Below are 14,462 nucleotides of genomic sequence, written 5' to 3' on the forward strand. Positions count from 1 at the left end.
ACCGTACGGTACGACCCCCACGGTTCGGGGTGTCTGTGTATCGTACGGTTCAGATGACGCGCAAATAAAAAAATTCATTTGGCGGAGCCGGGAGAGGTGAGCACTGGCTGCAGGCAGCAGCAGCAGCACTGCAGCCAGGTGCTAGTCAGTTTGTGTAAAAATGGCAAGCACAATATAAATCAATCTTCATTACGACTTTAAAAACATAGCCATTAACATTACATAGGCCTACACACATCTTGCCATAGCGTTAGCAGTTTGTACAACACAACGCATGTTGAACTATGGTAGCCCGCCAGCTAATACAGTCAATGCAATGTTATCGTAGCTACTAGCTAGCAGAGGAGAAAATGGGAGATTGATTGATTGATTGATTGAAAACTTTATTAACAGATTGCAGAATGGGTACAGTACAGTACAGCTCAATACATACAATTGTTAAGGGGATGCAGACCAGAGAAAGACTTTCGTCTTGTTTACATCAGGGTCCCCCATTTTCAATTCATCGTAACATATGTGACATACATGACATACCGATAGACAGTACTGCTACATCTTACATTTATGACATACCAGATTTGCAATTACAGTACTGTTTGTGATACAAAAAGAGTCCAGAAAGAAAAGAGTATATACATTAGACGTAGAAACTGTACATTGGATTGGGTAGGTGGGGGTGGGGGGGGACTGTACATTGGAGGTGGATGGGTGGGTGGGGTGGGGGGGTTGGGTAGGAGTGGGGGGGGGGGGGGGGGTTGGGTAGGAGGGGTGGGTGGGGGACACTGTACACCTGTACAAACAAACACTGTACATTGGATTATTGACAAGACCATACTTGGTAATTTACTGTACATTGGAGGGGGTTGTGTTCGGACATTTACAGGGGCCAGTTTCGAGTTGCAGTCTCCCTTAGGTGTTTTTTGAGAGTGTTTTTGAAAGTGGGTAGTGATTCACATTCCTTTACAGCTTTGGGTAGGGCGTTCCACATTGATGTGGCATAATTGCGAAACGTGTTTAGTCCCTTGTTTGAGCCGAATCTGGGTTTAACATGATTTGTGGAGCTCCCTCTGGTGTTGTGATCGTGGTATTCACTGACCTTTGGGAAGTATTTTGTCATGTACATGGGTACCTTGGTCGTGTAGTGTATCTTGTAGACCAGGCCCATTGCAAGTTGCTGTACTCTGTCGTCTACTCTAAGCCATCCTAGGTTGTCAAAGTGGGCAGGGGTGAGGTGGGTTCTAGGAGTAAGGTCAAGCAGTAGTCTGACCAGTTTGTTTTGAGATGTTTGTAATTTTGTTTTTAGCGCCTTTGAGGTGCTTTGGTACCATGAGGTGCAAGCATAGTCGTAGTACCCTTGCATGAGTGCTCCTGCTAGAGTCTTCAGGGTATTCTTGTTTACCAGTGAGGAGATCCGGTACAAGAATCGAGTTTGTTGGTTGACTTTTTTTATTACATTGGATGCCATTTTGTCACAGGAAAGATTTTCCTCTAGGATGGAACCCAGGTAGGTAATATCTTCTTTCCTTGTGACAATATTGTCACCCACTGTAACTGAGAAGCCGTCGGTCTTGCTGAGTTTGTTATTTGAACCGAAGAGAATGGACTCTGTTTTGCCCATGTGTAATGATAGTTTGTTATCAGCGAGCCATATGCAGATTTTGCCTAGTTCTGAGCTGAGGGTTTTTTCAACCTGTAACTTGTTCTTGTCAGAGACCAGCAGGGCTGAGTCGTCCGCAAACAGGAACAAGTTGCAGTCACAAGCTGACAACATGTCATTTGCATAAATTAGGAACAGTAGCGGACCTAGTATACTTCCTTGTGGAACACCACAGCTTACTGTGAGGGGGGGGGATAGGGTACCGTTTACCTCCACCATCTGCTCTCTCCCCTCCAGGTAGGATTGCATCCAGCTCACTGATAGACTATCAAAACCAATTGCTTTTAGCTTGTCAATCAGAATGGTGTGATTGACAGTGTCGAAGGCCTTTTGTAGGTCCAGCATGACCATGCCGCAGTATTTGCCCGCGTCCACCTCTTGTTTGATGTGGTCGTTTAAATAGAGAAGGCATGTGTCAGTGGAGTGGGATGTTCTGAAGCCAGATTGGAATTCGTAGATTAGATTTTTTTCCGCAAGGTATTTTTCGACCTGTTCGTATACAATTTTTTCCATGACTTTCGAGATGGAGGTAAGGATAGAAACAGGGCGGTAGTTGCCTGGGTCTAATTTACTGCCTTTTTTGTGCAGAGGGGTCACTCTCGCAATTTTGAAGTCCTTGGGGAGTCTGAGAGGCGGGGTGTTTAAAGACAATGATAGGCGTTTATTCAACATCCAAGAAGGCTAACATACAACTGTGTTTTACTAACTCCAACCGGGACTATTGCCGCTTTTCCACTGCATGCCATCACCTCCTAACGTTACCGGAGCTGATATAACGTTTGCTGAGCTGAAGGTCCGTGACACTAAAATGTCCGTGGGGACCCGCCAACCCATAGATAGTTCCAACTCACCGAATTACGTAATCAACCACAGTTGCACTCAATATTTAAATAATGTTAGTCTCTAAATAAATGTAGACAGATAATGTACGTATTTTAAAAATAGAATGAACAGAGCAGTGTGTGTGTTAGTTTGATGTATGCTGCAATTTATATTGATGGCCTTCTAATTTGTTTATTTATTTATTTTAAACAACAGTGACACTTTTCCCTTTGATAAGAAATCCAGCCATATTCCTTTCATTGTATTTCAAATACTGCACTTTAATTTCAAGCAAAAAACTAATCTTTCCATTAAGAACTGACAATCAGGGAATTTAAACATGTTGACATTGTTTTTTTGTGTTTATATTAAAGAAAGGAAAGTCTAGTGCTGGCTGAGCATATTGTTTGTTTGCACTAAGTTAATACTTTGACAAATGTAGCCTATATTTTTCAGTCAGTTCGGTCTTTGTGTGCCAAACATTATTTAAGGCTGTAAACACTGTAACACTGTAAACCTTTATTTAAAAAACAACGTATATCGAACCGAACCGAAAACCGTGACCCCAAAACCGTGATACGAACCGAACCGTCCATTTTGTGAACCGTTCCACCCCTAATAAAAACTAAATATATATATATATATATATATTGTCCGATGACGTCAACCTTTCGTTTAGCACGAAACGAAAACTTATGAAGTGTGCCGCGCGTTCACGCCAACGTTCACGCGCACAATACACGCTTACCTAGGATTTTACTTGATTCAACAACAAAGCAGTCGTGGGAATGGCAAGCCGAAAACGGTCGCAGGTGTGGTTACACTTTACAAAGCTAGATGCAGACAACGCTCGCTGCAATATTATATATTATATATATTCTAGGGATGCTCGATATTGGCTTTTTTACCGATACTTATATACCGATATTGTCCAACTCTTAATTTCCGATACCGATATCAACCGATATCAACCGATATCAACCGATACTGATATATGCAGGGTCGCCCCCCCCCCCCCCCAAAAACGGAATAATTTCAGGTAATTAACATTACATATCTCTGTAATTAACACAACATTATGCATACTTTGACAATAAATAAAAAAAAAACTAATTTGTTCTTACTTGCTTGGGTAAATAAAGGTTAAATAAATGTAAAAAAAAATTAATTTCTTTTTCTTTTTCTTTTTTTGAAAACCGATACCGATATTTTCCGATATCACATTTTTATGTCAATATCGGCCGATAATATCGGTAGGCCGATAATATCGGACATCCCTAATATTAACAAATTGTTCTAAATAAATAATAATGATAATAAATTATATATATATATATATATATATATATATATATATATATATTACAGTAGTGCTGTCAATAGATACTTTTTTTTTTACTAATTAATCTCACAATTTTCTGTAATTAATCTAGATAAAAAAATAGCATTTTTCTACTTAAGACCGAAGTTTGTAACAGATATTTACTTGAGTAAAATCATGGAATTAATGTAAAATCAACACAAAGAAAGTATATTTAGATTCAAAGACTGCTAATAGCTTTCTTTGAATACAGTTTCTCTCCTGTGAAATACAAATGTTCAACAAAACCATCAACATTGACTCAGCTAGACCTCTTTCTTATATCCGAACAAGCAAATATACTGCTGAAAGTTCAGAACATTGAAGATTTTTCACTCCATAGATTAATCTAGATTAAATTCTTTTAACGCTTTAATTAATTTAAATTAATCTCCAGAGTTAAAGCATTAATTTGACAGCCCTAATATATATATATATATATATATATATATATATATATATATATATATATATATATATATATATATATATATATATATATATATATATACACACACACACAACTGAGGTAGGTAGATTACATTTTTAGAGACTAAAGTACAGAAAAAAAGGTACCGCTGGGTACCGGTATCGATTCACAGGTACCGGTATCGGTTCAAATGTGAACGGTACCCAACCCTAGTAGTCTGTACTAAACCATCATCATTAAAACAAAAGGACTAGATCTTTATTTACTGACCACGTACCAAATGGCCTCCATCACACTTGTACAGGTACATTTACACTATGGGAGCTATCCAGTACAAGCACCATATCCCAAACTTGAGCAACTCCACTGTAGCAGATAGGGGTTTGGTGCCTTGCTCAAGGGCACGTAGTCGTTGAGAGAGGGGTACACATTCACTCCCCCCCCCCCCCAGATCCCCCCTGCCATTCCGAGGGTTCTACTGGTCACAAGCCTGTTTGTCTACACTTTATGCTGCTATCACTGCCCCCTTAACACATTCAGAGCCGGCCGGATATGACCAAATTAGGGCTTAACGGCACGCACACACACACACACACACACACACACACATACACATACACATACACATACACATACACACACACACAGAGTCAATGTGGTAACACGATACTGCATGCCCGAGAAGGGAAACCCGGACCGGAGTTTTTTTTCTGATGCACATCTCCAGCCAATCCAATCCAATGATGTGCAATACCATCTGGGAGATGATAGGCGGCGGTATTTGCCCTTTTGCGAGCTCGGACCCATTACCAACGATAACATCAGGTTGGATGGATGAAAATGAATGGATATCGCTAATAAAAGAAATAACGATTAAAACCTGACTATACTCGTGATTGGCACGCAAGCGATGGCGAGTTAACCCGACTATCATCGTGATTGGCACGGAATGGGTTAACGTCTAGAATAGATGAAGTTCTAATCGAGGCAGGTATTTTTTTGATTGTGTAAAGAATTGACAGTAGCTACTGTATGAGCTGCTTGGGTTGTTGCATCGCAACGCCACCCAGTGTGCGTCTGTTAATTTGACAGTGTTCTGTAGATGTGGCCTGTTGGGATGTTAGATCCTAATGTGAAAAACTGTGATTTTATATGTCTGCTCATTTTACCCTTACTATTATTTTACTTATTTTTACTTTTATTTCTACGCCCCACTATCTGCTGGGTGCATACTAGGACCTTTATCATGTTTTAATTTGGGACTGGGACTTTATCGCATTAATTTAGATTAATTAACTACAGAAAGAAAGTAAAAAAAAAATGTATGCATTTAATCGCATGATGATTTTTCTTTATTGTGTAAGAATGTTACCTTTCAAAGGAGACCAGACTCATGCATGTACTATAAGTATAAAGTATAATACATTGCAAATAACTTTTTTTCTTAGTCTGGTTTGTTCATAAAAAAAAATTAATAATAGAAATTGAGATCAATCAAGAGTTTTATATTTCTTTAATGGTCAACTGTTCTGGAATGTACTTGAAAGTACTGCGTTTTACTTTTACCTCGAAAGTGCTTGAGTTTACAAAAGGTCCTTTACGCTATATATATTATTCCTAAAATTGCTGCACTTTGATAAAAAATTGCATTGATCTGTTGGTCTGTGTAGTAGCTAATACAGGATTGTGCTGCTTAAACATATGTATAATGTATATTCATTGATTCACTCGTATACCAAAATTCATTTGAATTGAAATTTTTAGCTTTTCGCATCAAATATTGATATGCGATTAAAATGTGATTAATTTCGATTAACTATAAAGTCTCGAATTAATTCGATAAAATGTTTTAATAGAGTCCCACCACTATTTGTAACAGATTACAGAATAGGCACGCATGGGAGTGGCGTGGTCTCGTGCAAGTGGGTGCATTTGTTTTGTTTCCCAGAGCACACTAGGTGCTGGAGATAATGATATATCTCAGTAGGCAGAGCGAGACGCGATTGCCAGTATGATAATATAACTCAGCATTTTGGGAATTACCCCAGACCGTTCTAAAACCATACTTATATTCACCACGGTATAACACGGGAACGTATGGATGGAAAAATTCATTCTTTTTCACATATTGAACGATAGATAGGTGATGTTAAATGGGCCATAGTATTGTATCCATAGCTATAATATAGAATATAGTTATAGCTCTACAAACAAGGTGACACACTCCGATCTTTTAAAGCATGGCAGTGCTATTGCTAGAGCGGGCCCGACTAATTCCTGGCGGTTAATACTAGTTAGTGATCTCTGGTTGTGTTGCAGGTGATGGTGGTGGTCGGAGGCCAGGCTCCCAAGGCCATCCGGAGTGTGGAGTGTTATGACTTTGAAGAGCAGCGATGGTACCAGGTGGCTGAACTTCCCTCCAGGAGATGCAGGGCAGGTAGGCAGACTTTTTACTCGCATACACACACACACTACCTCTCTATCAGCGGTTCTCAAGCGGTTTCATGTCAAGAACCCACAGATCGATACGTATCGGGCCAAGGACCTCCGTTTGACCAAAAGGTGGCAACCATTTCACCTCGCCTGCACTCTTTCTAATTCACACAGTAGCCTGTAATCACAACGTCTGAAAGTTGGCAAAAGCATTCGCCATCAACTCCAGTGTCTGCTTTCACACATCAGAGTGAATTTTGAGCAGTCTTCTTCTTCTTCACATGAGTGGGGGAGCAGTAAAGACTGGAGCGGCATGGAGATCAGTGGAGCAGAGGAACTGGAATCACTAATATCCTGTTTAAAATGCCACAACTATAGAAATGTGGATTTACCTAATGTAATTCTTCTCTTACCACTCCCCCCTACTAGGCGTGGTGTACGTCGGTGGTTCTGTGTACGCGGTAGGCGGATTTAACGGCTCCCTACGTGTGCGGACAGTTGACTGTTATGACTCGGCGATGGACCGATGGACCTGTGTGAGCAGCATGCAGGACCGGCGGTCAACTCTAGGTGCCGCTGTTCTCAACGGACTCCTTTATGCTATAGGAGGCTTCGATGGGAGCACAGGTACCCGAGTGTGTTTGTGAGAGCTCACAATACCATATTAACATGTGATTAATCAACAGACAGCCCCCAATACCATATTAACATGTGATTCAACAGACAGCCCCCAATACCATATTAACATGTGATTCAACAGACAGCTCCCAATACCATATTAGCATGTGATTAGTCACCAGACAGCTCCCAATACCATATTAACATGTGATTAGTCACCAGACAGCCCCCAATACCATATTAACATGTGATTAGTCACCAGACAGCTCCCAATACCATATTAACATGTGATTAGTCACCAGACAGCTCACAATACCATATTAACATGTGATTAGTCCCCAGACAGCCCCCAATACCATATTAACACAATACTTGGGCCAGGATACATTAATATTGCAATCTTTGATTGTCTGCAATGCCTTAAGTGTTGCTATTCGATGTTGTGATTGTCACTGTGTCTTGCTTTTATTAAACCACAGTAAGAAGCCGAAATAAAATGGGGAAATAAAATGTCAAAATAAACATTATTATCTTTTCCATTTTTATGAACCATGTACTGTAGCAGAACATTATTATAGGATTTTTTATTAAAAGCCCTGAAATAGTACCATGAAGAATTATCCTGACACTATGATGTATCATGTTTCTTCACCCCGCCCCGTTTATGACGAGGTAGTTGTTTTTGATGTGTGTGTGTTCTGCAGGTCTGTCCACAGTGGAGGCCTATAACGCCAAGACAAACGAATGGTACCACGTGTTGCCCATGAGCACCAGGCGTAGCAGCGTGGGCGTGGGAGTCGTCAACGGTGAGTGCATTTCCTGCTTTTTATTATGTAAATGTCCTTTAACCCTTTCACCACCACACTACAGAAGGTTAACCCTTTCACTACCACACTACGACAGTTAACCCTTTGTCGTGTGGCAATGAAAGGGTTTTCTGTATTGCCGCAGTGAAAGGGTTAACCATTTGGTAGTGGTAGTGAAAGGGTTAATCAATGACGTGTGTGTCTGTCTGTCTGTCTGTCTGTCTGTCTCTGTCTGTGTGTCTGTGTGTGTGTGTGTGTGTGTGTGTTACAGGGATCCTGTATGCAGTAGGGGGTTATGATGGAGCGACCAGGCAGTGTCTCAGTACAGTAGAGGCCTACAACCCAAACAGCAACACTTGGAGCTACATTGCTGAGATGGGGACACGGCGGAGTGGGGCAGGTATGTGTGTGTGTGTGTTAGGGATGGACAGTACGCCTATTCTTTAATCACAGCCGAAGAGTGCTGCCGAGTGCTTCCACGTTTTCCCTGATTGGCTGCGACACGCCCCGCGGCAGCGGCAGAGCTTGCGGCATTATGTAGCCGCAATCCCCGCTCTTTTTCCATCGACGCTTAGCTCAACTGGTACGCCGCCGTGCTGTGGATCCTGCGGTGCGTTGGTGACAAGTTCGATTCCCTTCAAATTATTATTATTATTATTTTTTTAACATGCATTCTTTCGCCGGTTAAGTTTAGGCATTGTTTCGGAGTTGGTTAAGGTTAGAGTTTGTCTTAGAGCATGGCAATATTATTTTGGAGTTGGTTAAGGTTAGGTTAAGGTTAGGCATTCTTTCGGAGTTGGTTAAGGTTAGGGTTAAGGTTAGGCATTATTTCGGAGTTGGTTAAGGTTAGGGTTTGTCGCAGAGAATGCCTGTCTGTCTTTCTTGACGTGGAGGATGCAGCCTATTTCCGCACTGCCGCTCTCTCACGCTGCCGCGGTCATATGGGCGTCATGGCCAATCAGAGAAACGCGACGCACTCTTCGGCTGTGATAAATATAGACGCCGAACAGTATGGTGATATTTATATTTAATTTATGCTGCAATAATTATTTTCTGACAGCAGAAAATAAAAAAAATAAAACTTTCAAGATGAGGCTTTCATAGGGCGGCTCGCCAGTCGCCACTAACGCAGGAGATGCTGGTATCGAGCCCAGCTCTCGGCGTTGCTACCGGCTGGCCGGTCGTTCATACTAACACAATAGACCTATCGCTAAGCCACGCCCCCTTTGAAAACTCGGACACAGAGCCGACCGTGAATGACTCTCGTTGACGATGGCTGCAGGCAGCCCCTTTCCTGACTGTGATGCAAGCCTTGCTTCACAGTCACGAAAGGGGCTAGGCCGCTGGAGATTTACCACAGCAGGTAATAGACCTGTTTTTTAAAGATAACACAAATATTTCATCTAGAAGCAGACAGAGAGGGTTACAATATGCAGTGGAAAAGTACGTTCATGAGATACACATTTACCTTAGACCTCCATGGTGATGCAAGCATTGGCTATAGATAACGTCGCATTACTTACAGTTGACTTGATTGAAGATTACAAGAACTATGACGATAATCCATGATTACTATTGCTGATACATTTAGTTTAGTGGTCCAACGCAGTATACGAGCTAGACCCGACAGTTGTGTCACTAGTCACTAGAATGAGGAAAAAAGTGAGAGCTGTCACTTGCCAACAATCCTCCTCCATAAAGGGGTGAGACGTCGGAGAATGGTATGCTGCACATTCTAGTGTACATCAGGTCAAATGATTGATTACACTAACTATAAATGTATAGTGATAGAGACCAAAGTAAAAATACCTAATAATAAAATAGACCTAATAGGGGGCGACAGTGGCTTGGGAGTAGAGCAGTCGTCTGGTAATCCGGAGGTTCCCGGTTTGATTCTCGCTCCTCCCGGGCAGCGTGTCGAAGTGTCCTTGAGCAAGACACTGATGAGCAGGTTGGCACCTTGCATGGTTGCCTCCACCGTCGGTGTGTGAATGTGTGAGTGAATGGGTAAGATGTGAGAAACAAATTGTAGAGCGCTTTGGATAAAAACGTTATATAAATACAGCCATTTACCATTTACCAAAATACCTGTAAATCACAGTAAATGGGTATACAGGTCAGGACATAGCTTTTCTTATAACACTAAGTATAAGTTATATTTAATATAAATATAAATAAATGCATATACAACACATTCTCAAGATAGATCACTCTGATTAGAAAAGAAAACCCACAACTAAAGTGTACATAAATAGCCACTATTTTTAATATATACAATAAATATACATGGATTTACAGTTACACAAATGGATGTACGATATAAACTGGAATAGCGAACAATATCATGTGTTGTTGTGATACATCTATGGTAATTTAACATTATATTCTTCTAGTACCTCCATTATGGATTAATAGCCTGGTCTGTTGACATTTGCAATATCAGCAACTGTTGATGAAGATTAAGTACTTTAACATTGTAAACCAGCAATCTGAGGGACACAGAGCAGCATAACTGGACCACTTTAACAACCTTCAGGTCAATCGAGGGTTGAATGCACTGAAATACAAGAACACCCTATAGAATATGTACTGTACTTTTACTTTTGAAACTTAATACAGTACTGTAGTTGTAATGGTACATAATTCACCCACAGACCTATTGTTAGGAACATTCTAGAAAATTAGTGCCGCCCGAACATTCTGGAACGTGTGTGATGATGTCATGGCAGTACATTCTAGAACCTTAGTCCTGCCCGATCATTCTGGAACGTTGGTGATGATGGCATAGTAGGGCCTCCTGATTCTGCTGTACAGGCGCACCAACCGACATGTAGGAGTCGCTGTCCACAACGTCCGATCCCCACCCACCGGCTTTCCCACCCCCTAATACTGCCAATTGTATTAGTATGAACGACCAGCCAAGCCGGAAGCAACGCCGAAAGCTGGGCTCGAACCCAGCATCTCCTGCGTTAGTGGCGAGCGCCTTGCCCACTGCGCCACTTAGCCGCCGCATGTGTGCTTTTCTGTAGTTTTCCTTGCGTTCAGTGTCGCTGTGTCCAACAGGTGTGGGCGTGTTAAAAGGCCTCCTCTACGCTGTGGGGGGACACGACGGCCCATTGGTCAGAAAGAGCTGTGAGGTGTATGATCCCACCTCCAACAGCTGGCGGCAGGTCGCTGACATGAACATGTGTCGACGCAACGCAGGTAAGACTTGGGTAGTCTGTCAGTCAACCACACAATGTTGGGTTGAAGGTAGGGATGTCCGATATTATCGGCCGACATTGGCATTAAAATGTAATATCGGAAAATATCAGTATCTGTTTTCAATTTTTTTTTTTAAGTTAAAAAAAAAAATTACATTTATTTAACCTTTATTTACCCAGGCAAGCAAGTAAGAACAAATTCTTATTTTATTTATTGTCAAAAGTATGGATAATGTTGTGTTAATTCCATGACAAGAGATATGTAATGTTAATTACCTGAAATTATTCTGTTTTTTTGGGGGGGGGGGGAAACCCTGCATATATCGGTATCGGTTGATATCGGTATCGGAAATTAAGAGTTGGACAATATCGGTAAAAAAGCCAACATCGAACATCCCTAGTTGCAGGTTATCATGACCACATGTTGTGCGTGTGTGTGTGTGTGTTCTCCAGGTGTGTGTGCTGTGAACAACATACTCTATGTGGTGGGAGGAGACGACGGCAGCTGCAACTTGGCCTCTGTGGAATTTTACAACCAGAACTCAGACAAATGGACCCTACTGCCTGCTTGCATGAGCACAGGGCGCAGCTATGCAGGTATGTTCACACACACACACACGCGCACACACACACACACACACACACATTGACGAGCACACTGAAGATATACGGTTCTACCTTACCTGAAACTATAGCACCATCTAGTGTAGGGCAGGGAGGTATACCGAATCAGAAGGTACAGTATACCGTCATGGATCTTTGCAAAGGTATGGATTTTTATAATACAGTCATCCATAATATACATATTGTAAAAAGAAAGAAAATACTGTATATATATATATATATATATTTTTTTTAACAAATGTTTATTTTAATACTCTATATATATATTTTTTTTTAACTTTATTTTTTAGCGTTTATCGCTTTCCTGGTCAAGCATGACCGACAGTTGTAGGGTGAAACGGGAGAGAGAGCAGGGGGAGACATTCGGCAAATGACGGCGAGTCCGGGAATCGAACTCGGAGTCAACCAGATCCGTGACGCAGCACGGAGTTCCGCGACGCAGCGCGGTAACATGGTGTGCTACTGGAGCACCCCAATACTCTATATTTTTAAGTTAATAAAAAAAAGATTCCTTGCCCGGGCTGAGATTTATTTCACGTCATAAATAGATCAATACTATTAAGTAATGTTGCATTTCTTTTTCAAATGTAGCCAAGAGTAAAGACCCTAACCCTATCAAAACATCAGTCAAAGTGTATATTTTCAGCACTACATTTGTTTACCAATGATTTGAGGGGAGACCCAGGGCATTCGATGGACGTCGAAATTTCATAAAACTACACTATCCAGCTCACACCAGCCGCTGTCAAAGCTGCAGCCAGCTGAAATATTGACGTTATTTTCATGATTATATCACGGGTCGAACAAACCTGAACATAATTGCCATAAAATACAACGTATATTGTTTCTTTACCTTTCTGTGAACGTCTACAAATAAACTGTGTCGCAATCCGGTAAAAAATGGACATTTACATTTTGTAAAACTGGTGCCTTAATGTCCAAAAATAACTGCATTAGATCTAATAGCGCCAACCTAACCTGCCTCTTTCCAACCAGGTGTGACTGTGATCGATAAGCCATTATGACTGTGCTGAGGCCTGCTGCTGATTTTTAAGCGGAACGTGTTCTTCTGCTGAAATACTGATCCGAGATCTGTCTACGAGGCCAACGCTTCGACGTGAGGCTGCCTCCACAGGCCCTGACGACGATGAAGGAGATTATGCGAGGATGATGAAGATTATTGCACTTAACTAATGGGGAGAGCTATAACAATGGGGGGGTCGACCCTGTTTTTTTTTTAACATCACATGGCAGGACCGTGGCACCAACTGGATAAACCAGGTTTAAATGCCACTGTATGGCTGTAATGCCATTGAAATACTACTGATGAAGGAACTACCGTTGCTGTGAAGTTATTTCAATGTTACCGCAACATTACTGGACCAGCGCTGTGACAGACCACTGATTCAGTTTTGTGAAAGAAAGGCAAAGAAGGACCATTTGGGACTGTTGTCATTGTTTTTCCTTAATTTTATCAGCCAGAGAGAGAGTGTGTGTGTGTGTGTGTGTGGGGATGGGTGTGGCCGTGTGCATGCGCACGTGTTTTTGTGCGTGTGAGCATGTGTATATCTGTGCTCTGTACTGTGCGTCAGTGAGTATCTTTGTGTAGCGACGCCTGGTTGTACACAGAGCATGACCTCCGCACTCCGATCTCTGACCTCTTCAGTGTTCCAAAATGACTGTCCCCAAGTGTGGCTGAATGTCAAATGATGCCCCATTTCCCATTTAGTGTTCTACCTTAACATATATGTTTATGTTTTAACGTGTATATATATATATATGTTTATGTACTCTTTTTAGACCGGAGTGCAGTCCCGACTTAAAAACTGTTTTACAATTCTGGGGGAAAAGTAGTAACCTTGAGAGCAAACTCTAGATGGGTGATGGGGTGTCAATGGAGCATTAGGCTCGCATGTATTCATAACAGCCTTGCAGAAAGTGATTGTAGTAGAACATTGTACATTTCTAAAGAAAGAAAAAAAAATAATACTTTTACTGCTCTAAAATACTAACTCTACTTGGTAAAGGAGATTTGTCTTTTTCTTCACGGTGCCAAAAGGGGGTAACGGACAAGCGGGAGAAGTTGTTTGACAGCAGTTTTATTTTTTTTGTGCGTGTGCTTTACTGTCGCCTTGTTGTGGTCCGACCCACCGGTGGCAGCCAGTGAAATGGGCTGAACTCTGCATGGTCCTGACTTCTAACTTGTAAATCACTGACCGCCCCCCCCCCCCCCCCCCCCCCCCCCGTGGAGCAACCCTATAACCTACTGCACCCCCCTGACTTAATATGAATGTGCCAATTTCAATGTTTCTTCATTTCTGTCTCTTTCTTTATTTCTCTCCTTTCTATATTCATCATCTGTTCTTTAATCTGGAAAGTGACCAAACCTATCATCAACTTTTCTATACCCGTTTCCTTTTTTTTCTCAAGTATTTTCTCTTGCCTCTGTTCTATATTGATTATTGCTATAGTATTGATACCGCTGTCTCTCGTCAGTGTATTGAGGAAT

The 14,462-nt window shown here is 41.5% G+C and overlaps 1 protein-coding gene across 1 annotated transcript in view; it reads left to right on the forward strand.

Moving 5' to 3' along the window:
- Window positions 1-14,170, forward strand: part of klhl2 (kelch-like family member 2) — a 33,993-nt gene extending 19,823 nt beyond the window's left edge. The window contains exons 9-15 of the mRNA XM_084317845.1: window positions 6,589-6,706; window positions 7,132-7,329; window positions 8,025-8,126; window positions 8,398-8,526; window positions 11,190-11,330; window positions 11,783-11,926; window positions 12,950-14,170. Of these exons, the coding sequence (XP_084173971.1) occupies window positions 6,589-6,706; window positions 7,132-7,329; window positions 8,025-8,126; window positions 8,398-8,526; window positions 11,190-11,330; window positions 11,783-11,926; window positions 12,950-12,978 (861 nt within the window). The 3' untranslated portion in view covers window positions 12,979-14,170. The remainder of the gene's footprint in view (window positions 1-6,588; window positions 6,707-7,131; window positions 7,330-8,024; window positions 8,127-8,397; window positions 8,527-11,189; window positions 11,331-11,782; window positions 11,927-12,949) is intronic.
- Window positions 14,171-14,462: the final 292 nt, after the last annotated feature.

Source organism: Notolepis coatsorum (assembly GCF_963971535.1).
Source record: "Notolepis coatsorum genome assembly, chromosome: 7".
NCBI lineage: Eukaryota > Metazoa > Chordata > Actinopteri > Aulopiformes > Paralepididae > Notolepis > Notolepis coatsorum.